Below are 21,048 nucleotides of genomic sequence, written 5' to 3'. Positions count from 1 at the left end.
TCTCTTTAATTTATATTTATAATATGAACAGGTGCAAGCTTTGTTTACTGTAATTTATGCCTATTAATCCCATATGTAATAATTAGCAATTATGAAAGGCCTACCTTCTCTTTGAAATTATTGTTTAAAAAATAAAGAAGGCCAGGTGGAGCTTTTCTCCTTTTAAAATGTGAGTCATGAACAAAATGCAGGATGTTACACTTAACATGGGTCAAAGAATTTGCTTATTCATCAGAATTTGTCAAGAATCCAAAATGGAGAGGTTCTCTAAAAAAAGAAACTGGGTCTTAATACTACAAATTTCTGGGGCTCTCAGTGAATTATTCCAATTTCACCCCCCTCCAAACAATTGACATGGTTATTCACTAAAACACATGTTTATTGTAAATCTTGTGGGAATAAATGTGCATATTAATCAAATGAGCTGACAGTTACATGTAAGGGAACTTTGCTAGTGAAATTCTTTCCTAAGGAATAATCTACAATTGAAAAGTCTAACAGAATTCCAGACAACAGAGAGGGCAAAGATGCAGCATTAGTGCATATGGATTTTTTTTCCCCTTTCTTTTTCCTTTTGGGCAGATGACAAAACACAGGATAAATCCTTTGGTTTGTGTCCAGTTTTCTTTTTCTCTCCAAAGAGAGACAAACGAGACTATTGGTTTGTGTCCAGTTTTCAATTTAAGTTCTACAAGGGATGGAACTCAGCGCTTTTCTTGGAAATGAGACTACCTCATAACAGATTTCACTGTCAGGAAATTGCTCTCCACCCTGATATTCAGATCACATGTCTTTCTGTGTACTTTATTCCACTTTCCCACTAACAATTCTATTCAACTATTCACACTTTCATTCAATTCATCCTATTTCTTCTGTTTCAAGAAGACAAATTTCCCTTTTAGATTAAATATGAATTCCTTGAAATCCCATTTAGTTGTCTCCCCAGTAATATTGTGAAAAACATAATTCTACACATTTCACTGTATGAAGGAGATTCCTGAAGTTGCTTTAGGACATATTTATATTTCTTACACCACAAGGCCTTACTTCCTGTAAATTCCATTCCCACTATTACTTTTATACCAAGGGTCTTTGTGGCATTTTTGTCTTTGGATTCTCTCCTCCAATTCCTACCCCAAGTTACACATACTTGTATTCTACAAGCTTCTCCTAGGCTCATCTTCTCATTATCTTTTTATATTTCTAATCTTTCCAAGTCCCTTTAATTAATGCCTCTGGTTTCCTTTTGGTCTAAAATTTATACCAGTTGTAAACTAAAAATGAATTTCACTAATATCCAAGTTTATCTTTGTTTTCTTAACCATTAAGTACACAGATGCAACCCAGATGTAATAATCTTTTACTCTTATAGTCATGCTGCAATTTCATAACTATAAATTCCAATAAAACTAGGAAAATTTAATTTCAATATGTGAGATCATCAAGTATCGAACTGCCATAAGGTATAAATTAGGCCAGGTATATACAGAAATACACATATACATTCCAGTAACACTGAAGAGTTCCAAGTGTTTTTTCTTTAGTTATTGCTAGATGTTTTAAAACACAGCATAAAACTGGTCAACACAAGAGCCCTGCATGGCAGTGACAAGATGGAATGGAAATGGGATGAAAGGCACAGAGTTCATAATAAGACACAGCTCACCGTGGGAACAAGTACAGCCAAATTTAGGAGCACTGAGGGTTCAAACAACAATGTGGAGCCGCTGGTTTTCTGCACTGAATATAGAAATAGTAGTTAATCACATATATTCAGCCTTTCCACAGGACATCGTACAAAAGACCCACTCAGTCATCTCAAGAGGGTAATTTGTCCCAAGGCAAGAATCCCGAGGCAAGAATGGGCAACTGATGGCTAGATTTGTCCACAGCCTTTCTGTTTAGTGACGTTCCACTGAAGAGAATGACCACTTTGTGGCCGACACAGGACACAGGTGATGCTTAGGTTTGTCTTGCATCAAACTAAACAACAGAAACGTTTTCAGCCTACAGAACTCAGCAGAGCTGAATTAAATAACCACTAGGTCAATTAGGTGCAAAAAAGGGGTTGCGAGTAGGATTAAGGGTCTTGTAACTCAAGTCGAGAGGCTAGAAAAACCCATGTTTTTTTGGGGAAAAATTAGGTTGTTGAATTACTTTTCAGAGAAACAAAAATTCCAACCACCCACTGACAATACCCCAATCATCCAACAGCTAGTCAATGCATAGTCCTCTGCAACTGGCTGGGAATTTTCTTCCTCCAGAAGTGCTCAATTTTCATTGCCAATGTTCTTGGTAGATTCACTTTTTACTGAAAAAAAAAAAAAAAAAAAAAGTAAACATACAGTCAAGTGTTTATACTGTTTCTGTTTAGCCTGCTGTTTTCCCCTCTTCTCTCCTCCCTTCGATGCATACCAACAGCGCTGCTCACAGGGACAGGCCAACCATGTCACGTCTCAGGCAGCCGGGACATACAATTCTGGCCACAATACATAGCGAAATGATGTCTGAAAGTGGCAATTATATTTTGTGAGCTAACATCCTTCCTGATTCTGTGGAAGACTTGGGAATGGTCACTTCACAGTGTGGTTATGAGCCCATCCTTGCACCACTGAATAGATCACTATTAGCACATTGGCTGGCCAAGTGTGGTTGCAATACATTTTTCCATGATTGTTTTTTAAACTTAAAATTGAGGGTCAGTATACGTTGAGTGAATGTGAGCTGACAGAAGACTAGCTAATCGCCATCTCCTTCCTTTCACCCAAAAGAGCAGAAATGGTGTTCCTGTAAAAGAGCTGTCTTGACTAGAGCAAGTCTATGATTACTCACTAAACTGAGAGTTCCTGAGGAAAGAGACTGGAACCTTTCCTCCCTATATCTATCCCACCAATACACCACGTTTGCTGAATCAATGTAAATGCAAGTCACTCCATCTTTTAAAAAGTTCTCTTTTTTAATCTGCAAGATGAGAACCAGAGCGATTGCTGTGTTTATTTCATTGTACAGTGAAGCTAAAGGAAATAATATATAAAAACACTAAGAAAATTAAGGTTTAAATATAGATGATTTTGCTTGAGGCTTATAGCAATCTATCTCCATTGTGCAAACAAGAAAAATAAAGCTCAGAGAGGCACAGTAAATGCTAGAGAGCTGGTGCTAAAACCATAAACCTGGATCTTGCCTCATATTCCAATCGCCAAGTTCTTTAGGGTTCGCCGATGGTACCTAAATTTAAGATTGTACCAGCAATCAAACTGGTGTTTACTGAGTAAGGCCTTGAAATAGCTTCCATCCAAGATATGTCCCAATCCTCGTGGAATTTTATAAACCCTAGTAGAGTCCCGCAAGCGTCTCCATGATATTACAAGTTAGTTGTTTTCTCTTCTGGCTTTTTCTGCACGTTATGCAAACCCTATTATAATACCCTCTGCACTGTAACGTTTATGTCTGTATTCCTGTGCCTAAGATTCATCCCCACACCCGAGGCCACAACCACACACACACACACCCTGAAAGGAAGAAAAAGAGGGGTAAGGAGGAATGAGGGGAGGAAAGAGGGAAGGAGAATGGATGAAAAGATTCACTGGCCTAACAACAGACTGATGTATGAGCAGCTGCTATGCCACGTGTTTTCACTAATTCAAGTCATCAATTTTGGGTTGGACTGCTTCTCAAAGGCAGAGACATTTCCTAATTTTGAGTTATCTTAGATCGACAGAGAAATATATTTTGCTGGTATTTTTAAATTAATAGGGCTTTGTACTATTTGGCATTGCAGTTTGGGGAAGACTTTCCCTTTCTTTGCTTACTGAAGTTGCCCCGTTTTCTTCTTTTAGTAGGGTTCCATTCTTTTTTTCCTTAGACTGAAAAGCAGCATGCTTTTATCGAGTCATTTAACTCACTAGTTAATTTTGGCAAATGAGCACCTGTGACGCAAATAAGACCATTTTGAACCCTTCACACTGGATTGATACATGCAAAGACGGGGATCAACACTCTTCATCTCCAATCTAATGGGCCACCTTAACTGTTCAACCTATTACAGTCAACCTTTGGCATTCCTCAAAAAGCAAACAAACAAACAAAACTTGCCGACTGCCCATCAATATAGGCAGACTTTCGAAAAAATAAATTATGGCAATCTACAATCATAGCAAACATTATAACAACCATCAACTGTGAAAACTATTGAATGCCAGCCCAGAAACACATTTCCCCAAACTAGAAGAGAGACACCTTGTGCTATGAACTCAAGATTAAAATCCAACTTTTTGGCTCCACAGAGAGAAAGAATTTCAAGGCTTTCCAAAGAAAATGCCCTGTTCTTATATAAGACTCCTCCTGCATTAAGAGACCACCCTGCAGAATAGCCAATGCCATGAGAAGGTACAAAAAAACAAAACAACAAAACAAAACAAAACAACAACAACAAAAACCAGATACCTTGAAGCACTCACACAAAGAAATGGAAGACCTGGCATTATTTTTAAGGTACATGTATTTATGATGTGACAACAATATATGGTCCTTAAAATCCTGCCAGATCCTCTTTGGTTCTTTGCTACAGCAGCTCTAAATGATCCTCCATGCTGAAAGCACAAGTCACTCGTGCTTCCTGTAAATACACCCAACATCATATACCCACCAAAAAATAGAAATTTTACTTAAGAAGTTTCCAAGTGCACTATAAAAGTAGCCTTTTCTTTTCGCTTCATTACAGGAAGCCTTACTCCAATGTGCATTCCTAAACAAGGTGAAAGAGGAGCTGTGTGTGCTGTGTTTATTTACACAGACAATGTTTGCCCTGGCTAGTAATCCACATTACTAAACAACTTTCCCTGAAACCAACCTTTAGAGAGAGAGCTATGTGAATTATATTAAGGAAAAAGTCAGGTTTTACACAGCTTTAAAAAAAGTGGAACTGGTCATTTAAAACTAAAGTTTCTAATCTAATTTGAGAAAATAAAGTTGGATATTTTCTCAAATTGCGAAGAATATAAAGTCAAGAATTAACCTCAAGATTTAGAAACCTATAATTGATTATTAGAAACTTCATGTTTGTTAATTAAGTATCTAGTTTCAAATTGTGGCACTGACAAAATTTTGGCCACTTGGAAAAAAAACTTTTTATTATTGACTTTTGCCAAGAAAAAAAGATATTACATATACATATAGAGAATATCTTACAACAAAGGTTACTGCCTGCTACAGTCTATAATGCTGGCATAACAATAAAACCTGAACTACATATTTCAAATAATATTTTCTTAAAAAACAGAGTTAAATCCAATCCAAAGATTTTTATGGCCCTGTGGAGTTTGTTACAATGAAACTTGGCCCACACCTATAATTCTTAGCTGAAAGTGGTATCTAATGGTTTTGACTTAAGGTAAGTCAAAAGTAATTTCTGGATTTCATTCAGCCTCTAGAATCTGCACTCAGAAACACAATTAGCTTACTTCAATCAGTAGTTGCAAATATGGATAAGTCATTTTATACACTAAACTTTCAGACACACCATTTCCGGTTTTAATACTTCTTCCCAACTCCACTACTCAACAAAGAGAGAAAAGTATATGTATTTTAAAGAACCACTAAAATGCCAAGGAAACAAAATCAAAGAAAATAAAAACAGTGGGTTTAAAAATAAAAGAAGATAAAGGGTCAAGGCAATTATGCTTGAGCCTTATGGAACATTATTCTAAATGCAGTCCAAATTTTAAACATAATATTCCTTGCAGCATTTCCCTTTCTATAAGATACTAAAAACGTTTGCAATCCCTCAATTTAGGAATCACTAAAGAAAGTTTTAACTAGGAAGTAAATTTATCTGATCAGGACAGACTGTTACTTAAAGACTATTGGCCTAAAAGAAGACAAAAACACACAGAACTCCAATAAAGCAGAGAATGTCCTTTCAGTTTCATGTTCAAACTGATTCATTCATTTTAAACTGATAGCATAAGCTTACATGCTCCCAGACAGGACAGAGGCAGCAGCTCATTCATTTGGTTGTTTACAGTACTGACTGTAGCTATACGGCAAATTCACTAAGAGTGTAAGTACAGTGGGAAAATACATACAGAAATCCAGACAGTCCTAATTGCTTCAGTTTCACTAGAGTAACTGAGCATTATAGGAACAAATTTACACTTACCTTGGTGAAGAACTTTCATGTCATTACTGGATTCTTTCAAAACCACAAGTAATATTGGGTACTCAATGATCACTTTGTTCCTCAAATTGTCAAGGAGGCTTTTGTGAGGATCCAGTTCATAATATCTTATAATAAAAAAAAACAACAGGCAAAAATCATTTATTAAAAATTACAAATATAACAGAGTCCCATACATTAACTTTTTTTAATTGTGATGACATTAATTCAGTAGGTATATCCTTATAATGTAGTAAGTTTAACACCTCTAAGAAAAAACACAGGTTAAAGAGCTATTATTACAGAGATTCTAAGCTAAATCAAAAGTATGTAAAATAATTTGACATTAGGAAAGCTCTAGAATAAGTCATTCGTTTTCACATCAAGTAAGGAATAAAGACTAACTTTTACATAATATCTATGTTGAATATATCATAAAATTTTCTTGGATAAAACAATGACTACCTAAATTCAAATTTCTCAAATACACTTAGTTTGAGCCTTAAAAGAAAAACAAACACTATTTCATGATAAACAACTTCTAGTAAAGTGTGGCAGTAAAATAACTGGCTACAAAACACTTCTATAAAAAGTTCATTCTAACCATAGTTTCCAGAAATTTATATTGACATCCAATTATGTTTGGCTTTCCTCTATTTTGAAATTTAAAACAAAAACAGGTTTGGGTTTCTGAATGAGGCAAAAGCACAAATTTTAAGAAATATGGAGTTTACCAGTCATGATATCATGACATAGTTGTCACCACAAAGTAATTAGATGCTTATATTCCTTAAGGTATGAAATGCTCAAGTCATCACTTAAAAAAAAAAAAAGAGTTGATTAAAGATGCGTTCCCCTAACATTCTCCTTTGCCTGTTTTCTGAAATAGGAGAGAAAGGGGTGGAATTTCAGTTAGCTCACGAGGAGGTGCGTATGGGAATATGTTGGCATGTGAATGTCATGTAATTTAAAAGAGGAAAAAGTAGAGAACGTGCCTACTGGTGCAGCACAACTTTTCTTCTCCATGTCCACCAATGACAGGTGACATTCCATGCACAACACACATCCCACGGGGTACCCAGCCCGACAGCTGCAACTCCATCCTTCTCACTCCCGCTCAAAAAAGCACACTGGAATCAACGTGACCAAGAGCAAGGTGTTTGCTGGGGTAACATTTGAATCTGCTGTAATTGTTTTAAGACCAAATCCGTCAAAAACTTTGGTGTTTATTAGTAACAAATTATTTGCTCCGTAACTCGGAGCTGACAGAGACACGCAGCACACTTCCTAAGATCTCCTGACGCAGGGATTTGTGTCCTAAGTATTTCCCATGTGATAGTTGTCAAATAAGGGAAAACAGAAGTGCTTAACAAAATGCAAAGGCAAGCAAAATGCAAAGCCCACTGTAAGAACTGATGTCTTTTTAAGAAGTAGGTGACAAGTGAGAGAACAACTGTAAAACCAAGACTTTACTGATGTTTGCATGACCACAAACACCACCACTGGAATTAAATTCTTCATTTTAGAAAAAAAACAGAATATTTTTTGTTGAAAAGAAGCTTGAAATGCAAAATACTCAGTTTTCCTAAACGAGGAACCCTAGCGCGGATAGGCCACAGAATGTATACATTCTTTCCCCCGTGTAGTGTAACACAGATGTGCTTACAATCCTTTAAAAGTGGTTCCAGCATTCAAAGACTAAATGCTTCACATCTTTTAAACATTATTTCCCTTTGAAATAAGGAGTATTGTTTTTAAAGTTAACAGTAATTACACAAAAGAGAAAAATGAGATTGAATTAGATATCGAAGTATAAGATTAACTTACCAAGTAAAATATAAAGGGATATAACTAAGTTTTTCTTAGGAGAAAACAAGACTTGAATTCTCAAACAGCAACTTTTCAAATGGTATACTACAAACACTTGCAGTAATTTAGTTTCTGTGCATTTAAACTGAATTATAAGGCTTCTACTAAGAGAAATTTGCCAAATAAGGGAATATTTTCTACTTATTTCAGTTTTTGATAGTTTTCAGTGTATACTTAATGTTTTAGGTATTTTATTTCTTTTTATAATATTAAAATCTTCATTAGGTTTCTCTAGGTTTCCAGAGTTGGAGCAATTAAAAAAAGAATTCTTCAAAAGCCACACAGTAACCAGTGCCTAATATTATTGCTGATACAGTATAAAATATATTCTCAGCAGAGGAACATTTAGAGATACTTAAAAATTACTATGTAATAAGTTATATGTTATTTCAATCTTAAAACTATAATGATTACACTTGCTAAATTAAAAAAAAAAATTTGGTCCCTATTTCATATGCCAAGCAGGCACTGTATAAAGCACTGAGGATGCAAATATTTATAAGAACTTATAATGAATTATTTTAAAAACATTCAAATGCAAGAAAATCTGGTATGTTGTGTGGTTTGGTTAAAAGCAGTGAATTTTATTTAGTGTTTACCCTAAAATGTTGCAAACTTCTAATCAAGGCAATATTGCTATAATGTCAGTAAGCTTCTAGGCCTCAGCTTTCTGTTAAAGAAGCCAGGCTTCACGTGGTAATTTTTTAGCTAAAATTCTCAGTTTCTTTGATTTTTCTACTACTAGTGGTTGCTCTTAGTCGACTGTTAAAATTGGCCAATGATTGAAAAGTAAATTAGTAGACTGTTTATAAAGGAAGGCTATCAAACACATATGGGAGTAACATTTTGTGGACTTGAAATTTAATTAAATGGAGCAGGAACTTTTAGTGATTGCTAGGGTTTGGAGTCCAGCTCTTTGAGTTCAACTCCTGGTTCCATCACTTACTGGTCTAGGGTTCTGGACAAGCTACTTAACTTCTCTAACTCCTAGTTTCCATGCTTGAAAATGGAGATAACGACAGTATCACTTCAAAGTTATTGTGAGGGCTAAATTGTAAAACACAGAAACTATTCGCTCATTTACTTAAGCCACGAACACTGTTTTACATTTGTATTTACCTAAAGTAACATGTTCTTATAGAAACTTGAGCTCAGGACAAAGTCATTGAACTTCTTCTAACAAAGAATGCCATTTATTGTATGAGTACTGAAACACATATGTGCCTTTTTATGCATTTTGCATTTTAAATGTAGCCTTGCAACTTTCAGCACAAACTTTGAACCATTATTTGATATCACATTTACTTCCAAGAGGATAATAGTACTTCGAATGTTTCTGTTCCCATTATTTTGAGGCAAGTTGTACAGTCCAACGTGGCACCGCCTAAAACATTTAGGCTTTAGCTCCTTTGCAAGCCATTAAGTCACTGAATCCTAAGAGACTGCTGTATCTTTCTGAAATTTTCACCCACTCTGGTGTTTCCGTTAGTAGAATGGCTCTGCTACCATAAGACACACTACTTAGGTTGGGAAGAATTAAGACACCAACATTTGTCTTTCTCTTAGCCTTCGGGACCCTCTCAGACATTTCCTCTTGTTATTTCACTTGCTTACCCTCACAAGCTTGCTTGCTGACCCTGCTCCAGGCCGCTCACAGGGGCATTACAAGGGCAGCAAGGCTCAGCAGGCTAAACAGGTGTTATAGTGACTGACATATAAATAAAAGCTGTCTCCATCTCAACGGTATGCTTTTAATCTTGGCTCTGTTACTAACTTTCAAAGAAACCGGCCACGTTCTTGAACTTCTTTCTCTGCACTTTATTAGCAACTTAGGATTTAAAAAAAAAAATTTCTCATAACGCAAAAGAAGACAGAATTTTTTTTAAAGTCACAAGCTACTTTATTTTCCATCTGATCACTGACACCTTTTAAAGATCATCTCCCCTTTCCATCCCTTAAAAAACATTGAAACCAAATTTGAATATTCTCCAAATTTAACAATATAATACGAGTCCCTACGTTACAGAACTTTTCTACCATAAAATAAGGTCACTAGATGGGGTGACCACTAAGATCCCTCCAGCTCTAAAAGTTGCTAAGTTTTAATATTTATCTGCCAAAGGTAGCACTTAACTACATTCTTAACAGTCGTATTTATTTCTTAATCTAGGTTTCCGGGTTAAAAGTGCAACTAACTGATTCCAAATGTACAAAGTTAAATCTATGGCTCTTTAAAAAAAAATTAAATCAGTATAATGTTATCTGATAGCTAAAGGTTTTAAAAGTATGGCTCATCGTGGCATAACTGAATTCAGTAAGGGTCCCAAATCAATTGTAAACTAAATGTTTTAGATTCACACATATAAAATTCCTTTAAAATTACACAATCTTAAAAGTACTAAACTCACTTTAAGAGTAGGAAGAGAATGGATGAAGTGAACAAATTAGCTTTCAAAATCCAAATGAAATGGGAGAAAGCAGATTGTTAATGAAGACCCAGAATAGGAAAAAAAAAGATAACATAACTCAAACTAAAATATATAAAAACAAACTAAGCACAGAGGTCAGTTTTAAGTCTTCTGTTTAAAAGAAAAAGGCATTATTTAAAATTTCTTCAAATAATACTCCTGTGTTGACAATTTTTGCAACTCACACTGCCTAAGTCACATGAGAAACAGATCTTGTCCAAGTTAAATTTTTTCTTATCTAATCTTTTAGATTTCATATTTAAAAAATTACAGTAATTAAATTAGCGGTTTGCTACACTTTGTTTTGGACTTTAATGAATCCACGTAGACGAGGAATACATGGGGCACCAGTCATGAGTTAGTGAGTGCAGACATATGCCTCCATTCAGAAAGCTCAGCAGTTCCGAACTGTACTGGTGAATGACCCTAGTCTATCCATGATATGAAAGCTTTGTGATGTGGTAAAATAAAGTGACCAATTATACATTTTAAAACATGCCTTAAAGAGGACCTTTGAAGGCTCTTATTTGTTCTAGATACCATTTGTTCTTTTCTTATCCTCACTGGTAAGCTACTTTTAAATCCAGAAGGTTTGGGTTCCAATCTCATCACTGGTCCTTACGAGTTGTGACTCCTCAACGGTACTCAGTTTTCCTCATAAGTACAACGATGGAGGAAAACTGGTGAAGATTAAATGTAATAGGTGAAAATGTTTCTAAAGTGTAACTTGCCACACTAATATCAGGTAAGATTTTTACACTCCAAAGGTAATTTAGCACCTCTAGCAGGGAAATGACACATTTATCAGGAATTATGTTCAGGATCTGTGACAAGACTAATTAGCAGAAAAAGCATAAACTTTGTAGACAAACAGCACTGAGTACAAATCCTGGCTTGGTAGCTGTAACTTGGTTTCTTCGAGTAAGTCAATTTCTCAGAGCTAAAGATTCCGATCTTGTAATATATATAGTATGCACTTCATTAGAACTAATGCTTGTGAACATGTTGTAAACCCAGTGCCTGGCATTCATTCATCAATTAATTCCTCAAATATTTATTTTAGGGTCCACCATGTACAGGTAGTCTGCGAGGTAATGGAAGTTCATAGAAATAAATCTCACAGTTTAATGGGGTGCCAGTCAAATAAACACGTACCACATTTTATTAGGACGAGTGTGACAATAGAAATCTAAAGTAGATACCCAGTAATCATTCTCGCTTGTTCCCTATCTACTTCCAAATGTTCTCTGAGGCTGCACAGTGCCTTCAATATACAGGCACTTTATTTGCTAAGCCTCGTTACCCCCTCAATTGGTTTTCTCCATGGATTTTCCTTTTTCCTCCATGGATTTTCTCCAATTAATTTTAATTAGCCTTACTCTCGTTAACAAATATATGTCTCCTCTGGTGCCAAACTGAATGCAAGAGTCTGATCAGTACAGATTTACACCTTCAATCTTTATTAGGAAGTATTGCTTTGTAAAATATTACGCTCATCAGCGAAACTCTTGCTTAAAGGTAAATGAGTTAACTATATCACAGACTTGTATTATTTTAGACCTAGCAAGAACTACTCTAACCTTTTTTTGTCTTCCAGGTGAGGGCACTGAAGCTCTGAGAAGTATTGACTCACTCAAGGAGATGAAGAGTTGGGACTATAAAGCAGATCTACTGAATTCCTTTACTCACCTGTGTGCTTGCTCAGTCCTCACTGAACATATTTATTGAGGCCTACCACGTACCAGACATCTTGCTTAGCAGTGGGAATACAATGGCGGACTATTAGGTATTCACTAGAGGTGAAAAGATGAAGGCTTTCTAGTTAGAAAGTATCCATAAAAGGTAGATAGTCAGAAATAAGCTAGGGGTCTACAGGACTGAGTAGAGAGTGGATATGGGAATACACACAGCATTCACAGTTTTCATACTTATGATAAATTATAGTGACAGGTCTGGTTGGAGAGGTTGAGGCTCTTTGGCTAAAATAAAATACCTGAATTCACCTAGAAATTTCAAGTAATCATGTCATTATTCCATCTGAAGAGTATATATAGTTGGCTATAAACTGTTATGCAACATAACCAGAGTGGGTAAATTTAGTAGATTAACTAAAGAATAGATCCAAAATGTGATGGTCAAATTCTTAGCAGATTATAAGCCTACAATTTCCACAGTGATGCTCTCATTTCAAATAAATACTATTTTGGTTAAGGAAATTATGTGAAATATAAAATGACAGTTTTCTCTAAACACTTGGAAAATATATTTTAACTCTCAACTTGATGTTACATTCAATTGCTTCAAGCAGAATGCCATACATGAAACCCATTCCATCACTGATGTGTCATCTTTGAGCTGATAAAAACATTTAACACCCCTCTCTACACAAATCCTTTGTATGTGTGGACACTCTGCAAGTTGAGTCTAACATTTTCTAATCATCAAATGATCCCTTGCTTCCTTCATTCTAGAGTCTAGATCCAAAATGTGGACAAAGGTTAATACCATTTTGAGCATGTACTCATCCTGATCATGACTCTCGTTTTGAAAACCAAATCAACAATCCTAAAAATGCAAAACAAAGAACATGCATTAGGGGCATTTACAGCCCTGAGGGGCAGGTGCTGTATTTCAAGGAACATACCAAGGATCTGGAGGCCGGCAGGACTAGCTTTGGATCTAGTTTCCACCAGTTAGCGGTTACAAAGATACAGGCAGGGCTCTCTATGCAATCATAACACACTTATAATGTATAATGTAAAAACCATAATGTACGTAAAATGCTTAACAAGGTACCTAAAAAAACAGTAGAAGGCACTCAATGAGAGCTTGTCATTACCACCTACTATGCTTCATAAAGTCATCTATTAGTCGCTAGATTTAACCTTGACTTTAACTCAACCTTGCAACAAACATGTTTTGTGTGTGTTTGGGAAAACTTATTCAGGGTCTTCATATTTTTTTGCTTATATATAACCTAAAATAATTTTGAAAAAAGATATTTTTGTACATTTTAAAATAGACATATAATTTAACTTACAATCTTTACTTACAAGTTTAAATAGATGCAAAGAATATAATTTATGGTATAATGTAAATACTGATGATTTAAAATGAAACGGTTACAAGCTATATATACACAAGCTCTTCTTTAACATTTAGAGATCTAATAAGGTTTCCTTTTCTCCTTGAACTTGTATTTCTATTCCAATTCTCCACAGAATTTTATTCTAAATAATACATTTATGCTTGAAAATCTTTTACTGATTACCCAACCATATTTATCTGTAACAAATATGTATGTCAGCTAAAAACTTAATTTTTAACCTATGACTTTAAAGCTTTAAATGTTAAAACTTCTTCTGAATTGAATAATTTTAACTATTAGCATAAAATTAATCAAAACACACACATTACACTTAAAGTAAATTTTTTAAATTAATTTTTAAATTGTAGTTTACATAGAATATATTAGTTTCAGGTGTACAACCTAGTGATTTGACATTTATATAACTTATGAAGTCATTACTACGATAAGTCTAATAACTGTATGTCACTGCACAGAGGTATGATATTATTGACTACATTCCCCTATGCTGTATATCATATTCCTGTCACTTATTTTTTAACTGGAAGTTTGTTAAAAAATAACAAACCTTCACCCTTTTTGCCCATCCCCTCAGGCAACCATTAGTTTGTTCTCGTGTATCTATCAATCTATTTCCGTTTTGTTTGCTCATTTGTTTTGTTTTTCAGGTTCCACATATAAGTAAAATCATACAGCATTTATCTTTCTCTGTTCACTTTATTTCACTAACACCCTCTAGGTCCATCCATGGTGTTACAAATGGCAAAATTTTGTTCTTTTTTATGGCTGAGTAATACTCCATTACACAGATACATATACACACGTATCACCTCTTCTTTATCCACTCATCATCTATTGGTGGACACTTATGTTGCTTGCATATCTTGGCTATTGTAAATAATACTGCAATGAACACAGGGGTGCAAATGTCTTTTTAAATTATTGTTTTTATTTTCTTCGGATAAATACCCAGAAATAGAATTGCTGGGTTGTATGGTTTAATTTTTTGAGGAATCTCCATACTGTTTTCCAAAAATAAAATTTTCTTCGAAATGCGTCTCTTAATGTGATAGGTGAGCACCGATGATGGTATCTTTTACTACACACAAGACTCTTTACTACTGATCCTTAGATTAAGTAATTTCTCCCCCTTTTTTCTGTAGTGTTTATTAACAGAACCAAATTCCAAAAGGAGAACAAGAGGAAGCTTAAGTAATCCCATCTAGAGAGCACAGTGCTTTTATTAACTAATCCTTCATTCTTCAGTTCTTTTCAAGGGATCTAACTAAAAGGCAACAGTGATCTTTGGCTAGTCACGTAAGACAAGGCATCTGCAAGTAGTTAATATCAATCTTAGGAATTCTGGAATTCCTTTAATGTTCTCTGATATATATTTAATTCTGTACCATTATTATAAAAATAATCTTAACTTTCAAGATATTCTTTTCTAATGGCAGGACATTTTTAAATAATCTTTTAAATATTTATTACATATTATAAATTTCCTATTTAGAATAACCTCAAAGCATATTTTTCAATTATTCTCTATAGGTCTGAAACTGTATCATTTAATGTTCCATTTCTAGTTCAATTAGGCCAAGGGTGCAGACTAGTATCTTTCAGGATGTAAAAATCTGATTTAAAAAAAAATCCATCCTAATATCAAATGACATATTTCTTTATACAACTTCAACTCAGATGAATAAACATCCACCAAACACTTATTACATAGAAAACATGTTAGATACTGTGTGCAATCCAAAAATGTCCTCAAGGCGTCTACCATCCTGGCCAGTGTTTCCCAAAGTGTGGTCCCAGGGATAACTTATATCAGGGTCCACTAGGAGGCAGAGAATGTGAAAAATGTAGTTTTCTAGGTCTTATGTAACAAATGACTAAACCAGAATCTCTGAGGGTGAGCTGGAAATCTACTAGGGGTATGGGCTAGGTGAAAAGCAAGGAGGGATTTGGCAGGACTATGAGGTACGGCTGGCAGGGGACCAGGCTCTTAGAATCGACTAGGGCTGAGAGGTGGCGTCTGGCAGGCAGTTGAGTCTATAGGGTCAGAATCTGAGCGAGTAACAGAAACTGGGAGGTCAGCTCTGCCTTAAGGTAGCAGAGGGTCTTAGCTTGCTGGCGGATGGGTATTAGTAAGAGCCAAAGAGAGGTCAGGGGGGTGTCACCTGAAGTCTTTACATCGGCAAAATTAATTTCTCTACACAGGCATAAGACAAAGTATCTTAGCTCTTAACTTCACCGTAAATTATTTTTAAGTACTTCATGTTACAGATCCAAAGAAAGTAAAGCAATCTTCGTGTAAAAAATAAAATCCTCTCAGCATGGAAATAAAATCATCCAAGAGAAATAGCTCATACTTTTGCTGATTGCTTTTCAAAAAAAAAAGTGTTCCAAAATTATTAACTACAACTAGCACAGTAGTAAACAACTAACAGAATCTGTGCGACTATAATAGGGTAGTACCCTCAAGAAGAGTTATAATCTTCTGTGATGTTTATGACACGAAAGCCTAGGTAATACTTTAATTTGGCTTTGATTTAAAGTTTAAACTCTTGTCAATTTTTGGAAGTAAAGGCAATTGGTGTATGCTTCTGTCAAGAAATGACAAGTGGGCGGCTGGTTTGCTCAGTGGTTAGAGTGCAATGCTCGTAACACCAAGGTTGCTGGTTCGATTCCCACATGGGCCAGTGAGAAACGACTTAACCTGGAGCTGAGCTGTGCCCTCCACAACTAGACTGAAAACAAAAACAAAAATGATAAGTCTGGAGTGTTCATGCAAAGATACTCATGCCTTCTGTTGGGTAACTATTATGCCTTATATATTAAATATATATCTATTGTAGCATGTATCACATATCTATCTCCCCTTCTAGACTCTGAGCTCATTAAGGGCTAGCCTTTTAGATGCTTATGTATCCCTAGGGCATATTACCATATCCCTAGGGTAAAAATACAGACTTGATCAATCTTAACCCACTGACACTTTAGGCCAAATTCACATATCAAATAGCCTGTCCTCTGAGTACCTGCTACCTTTTCTGAAAGAAATTTGAAGTATACTGCCCAGTAGTTATAATTTCAATTTCAATCGCTTTCTTGCTCTCCCTTCCTCCCTCCCTCTCTCTTTTACATATTGAGAACTGAAGCTCCCAACTAGTTAAATGATATAAAGTGACAAGTGATGAATAAAAAAACTCCTTTAGAGCAGGGACTGGCAAACAATGGTCAGCAGGCCAAATCCAGCCTACTGACTGTTTTTGTAAATAAAGTCTTACTGGAACACAGTCATACCCATTCATTTATGTGTTGTCTATAGCTGCTTATGTGCTATAATGGCAGAGTTGACAATTGTGACCGCATGACCCACAAAGCCAAATATATTTACTCTGGCCATTTACAGAAAAAGTTGTCTAAGCCATGGTATCAACACCTGGCACATAGCAGGCACACAATATTTAAGCGAATCAGTACATTACTTACTAAAAAATTAAGACTGAATTCCTACTGTGGGAAAGTCACTAATCAGCACTGCAGGAAATACAAAGATGAAGATGCCGAAGGCAGTCACTGCCTTCAAACAGGACTTTATCATCGTATGAAATACATTTTATTGGGAAAAATAGAAGAGAGGATTGCAGTACAAAACATTTTTTGAGGCTCAAAGGATAAAAACATTATATCTAGTTGCAGGGAAGGAATAGGCTCCACTGTATACACTGATAAACAACAGTGTACTCAGGAGAATGGAGAGGAGAGAACATACAAAAAACTCATCATGGAGGCCAACCACATAAGACAAGGTGGCAAGTGCAAAGTGCAAAATGGCTCTAAGGTCTTACGCCTCTTTCTAGAAGAATGACAGAGCCATAACAAGGAATGAGTATCAACATTTGTTGACAGGTTACTAGATGCTGGGGACATTGATCAGCCCATTTAATCCTCACTTGAAACAACACACACACACACACACACACACACACACACACACACACACACACACAGAGTCAGGAAGAAACGGATGTGGGGTGATGAGACCTAGACATGATGAGCTTAAGATTTAATGAGATGTGTAAGTGAAGACAGCCTGCAAACCAGGATTTGGAGGTAGGAAGAAAGGTTGAAAATACGTCTCGATTTAGGAGTCATTTGTACAAAAATAACAGTTGACAACGTCATAAATTAACAAGCTCCTGAAACTTCATCCTTCCAATATCCCCTTTATGTCAAGAAATGTACACTAACATGACTGGGTATCTGCCTCCTTGTGGTTAGTGGTGAGTCAGTCGCCTGATGGGAGGATAGCTAAAATTGAACTCAGAGTACTTCCCAGAAGTATAAGAAATTTTTTGGCTGAAAGAAGCTGTCAGTTTTTAAAAAGGTAATGCATAATATAATCAACTATCAGTCATATAGGGAGCTTTTGTTTTAAACCTATTTCCTCCTTTTGCTGGAGAAGTAATCTCTAAGATTAAAACAATAACTCATATTCACTGAGTCATTTCAGCAAGATGTTGACCAGAATGTTGCATGTCACAATACATGAATAATACATATTTACTGAGAATGATTTGCTATGTGCTAGGCACTGTGCTAAGTAGCTAATAGGCATTATCTCAAAGTAATCTTCATAGCAATGCAATGTCCTTTCTGTCTTGATCCCCACTTTCAGATGGGAAAACAGAAACTTAGTAATGTTACTGAGAAACTTAGTAACATTATTTTGATTTTATAGAAAAACTACTTTGCCGTAGGTCTTTGAATAAAAGCAAAAGGTTATTTCGAATATCTCAATTTGGGTTAGGTTTGAGAAGCAGTGATTTAATAAATTTAGTATTCGTAATGGTGAGACTTTTGGTCTACAAAGTCAGTCTGGAAACTTTTAAAATAAGGTATACTTCTCTACAGATTATGAATTCTGGAAAAACAATGTAACTATTTCTTACTGGAATGTGATATAATTTCACTCTGAAGAGATTCGAATAATAAAGAATTAGTATGGAAAGGCCATTCTTTCTGAAAATAATGTTTCTGAAAATGATGCCACTTCCACGTGAAATTCAACATGCCCTAAGCCTCTCCAGGACTTACCTCAGTGTATCAGAACAAAAGGGTCCACGTCAGGAACCTTATCACCTTTGGTTCATGTCTCTTTTCCCCAATATAATAGAACTGTACCTTATTAATTCTTGTATAAACTCCAATTTTTATTTATTTGTGTAGATTAAATGTGTTTAATTACTTCTGGGCTCTCTATTCTTTTCCATTGAGCTATGTGTCTGTTTTCAAGCCCGTAACATGCTGTTTTGATTACTATAGACTTGTAGTAGTTTGGTATCAGGTACCATACCTCGAATTTTGTTCTTTTTACTCAAGATTGCTGTGGCTATTGGGGGTCTTTTATGGTTCCATATACATTTTGTATATACAATCTTGTAGAAGATTATTTGTTCTAGCTCTGTGAAAAATGCCACTGGTATTTTGATAGGGATTGCAGTGTATCTATGAATTGCTTTGAGTAGTATGGACATTTCAATGATGTTAATTTTTCCTATCCACGACCACAGTACATGCTTCCATTTATTTGTATCTTCTTCAATTTCTTTCTTCAGTGTCTTATATGTTTTCTGAGTACAGGTCTTTTACCTCCTTGGTTATATTTATTTCCTAGGGTTTTTATTTTTGATGGAATTGTAAATGGGATTGTTTTCTTAATTTCTCTTTCTGATAGTTCATTATTGGTGTATAAAAATGCAACCAATTTCTGAATATTAATTTTGTATCATGCCACTTTACTAAATTCATTTATCAATTCTAATAGTTTTTTAGTGGAATCTTTGGGGTTCTATAGTGATATATACTACCATGTCATCTGCAAACAATGACAATTTTACTTCTTCCTTTCCAATTTGGATGACTTTTATTTATTTTTCTTGTCTGACTGCTGTGGCTAGGACTTTCAATACTATGTTGAATAAAAATGGTGAAAGCGGGCATCCTTGTCTTATTCCTGATCTTAATGAGAATGCTTTTCCCATTGAGTATGTCAGCTGTAGGTTTGTCGTATATGGCCTTTATTATATAGAGGTATGTTTCCTCTATTCCCACCTTGTTGAGTGTTTTTATCATCAAAGCATACTGGATTCTGTCAAATGCTTTTTCTTCCTCTATTGATATGATCACAGGATTTTTATCTTTCATTTTGTTTATGTGGTGTATCATGTTAATTGATTTGTGGATATTGAGCCAAACTTGCATCCCAGGAATAAATCCCACTTGATCATGGCATATGATCTCTTTAATATATTACTGACTTCGGTTTGCTATTTTGTTGAGGATTTTTGCATCATGTTCATCATCTTTTTTTTGTAATGTCTTTGTTTGGTTTTGGAATCGGGGTACTGGTGGCCTCGTAGAATGAGCTTGAGAGCTTTCCTTCCTCTTGAATTTTCTAGAATAGTTTGAGAAGGATCAGTGTTAATTCTTTCAATGTTTGGTAAAATTCACCTGCAAAGCCATCGGGTCCAGGACTTGTTTGTTGGAAACTTTTTGATTACTGATTCAATTTCGTTAGTGGCAAGTGGTCAGTTCAAATTTTCTGTTTCTTCTTGATTCAGTCTTTGAAGGTTGTATGCTTCTAGGACTTAACCATTTTTTCCAGATTGTCCAATTTGTTGGCGTATAACTGTTCATAATATTTTCTCATAATCCTTTGCATTTTTAGGGTGTCAGTCGCCACTTCTCTTTCATTTCTGATTTTACTTATTTGGGTCCTCTCTCTTTTTTTCTTGATGAATCTGATAATAGGTTTATCATTTTTATCTTTTCAAAGAGCCAGCTCCTGGTTTCATTGACCGTTTGTATTGTTTTTAAAGACTCTTATTTCATTTATTTTCTCTTTGATCTTATTATTTCCTTCTTTCTACTCACTTTGGGCTTTGGTTGCTATTCTTTTTTGAGTTCCTTTAAGCATAAGGTTAGATTATTTTATTTTATTTTTTTCTTGTTTCTTGAGGTAGGCCTGTATTGCTATGAATTTCCCTCTTAGGACTGTTTTCACTGTCCCATAATTTTGGGTTGTTGTGTTTTCATTTTAATTTGTCTCAATGTATCTTTTGACTTCTTCTTTGATCTTGTTGTTGACCGATTCATTATTTAGTAGCATATTTAGTCTCCATGTGTTTGTGTTTTTCAGTTTTCTTGTAACTGATTTCTAGTTTCATACAATTGTGGTCAGAGAAATTGCTTGATATTTCAATCTTCTCAAATTTATTGAGACTTGTTTTTTGGCCTCACATGTGGTCTATCTTGGAAAATGTTCCATATACACTTGAAAAGAATGTATATTCTGCTTTGGGGGTGAAATGTTTTAAAAATATCAATTAAATCCATTTGGTGTAGCATGTTATTTGAAGTCACTATTTTCTTGTTGGTTTTATATCTGGTAGATC

At 35.2% G+C, this 21,048-nt stretch overlaps 1 protein-coding gene across 1 annotated transcript in view; it reads right to left on the bottom strand.

The window, feature by feature from the left end:
• Nucleotides 1-363: 363 nt before the first annotated feature.
• Nucleotides 364-21,048, bottom strand: part of ZNHIT6 (zinc finger HIT-type containing 6) — a 61,025-nt gene continuing 40,340 nt past the window's right edge. The window contains exons 9-10 of the mRNA XM_081055040.1: nt 6,161-6,285; nt 364-2,311 (exon numbers count right to left, since the gene is read on the bottom strand). Of these exons, the coding sequence (XP_080911166.1) occupies nt 2,271-2,311; nt 6,161-6,285 (166 nt within the window). The 3' untranslated portion in view covers nt 364-2,270. The remainder of the gene's footprint in view (nt 2,312-6,160; nt 6,286-21,048) is intronic.

The sequence above is a fragment of the Rhinolophus hipposideros genome (assembly GCF_964194185.1).
Source record: "Rhinolophus hipposideros genome assembly, chromosome: 8".
NCBI classification, from domain to species: Eukaryota; Metazoa; Chordata; class Mammalia; order Chiroptera; family Rhinolophidae; genus Rhinolophus; species Rhinolophus hipposideros.
This window is presented reverse-complemented; position numbering and strand designations above follow the sequence as displayed.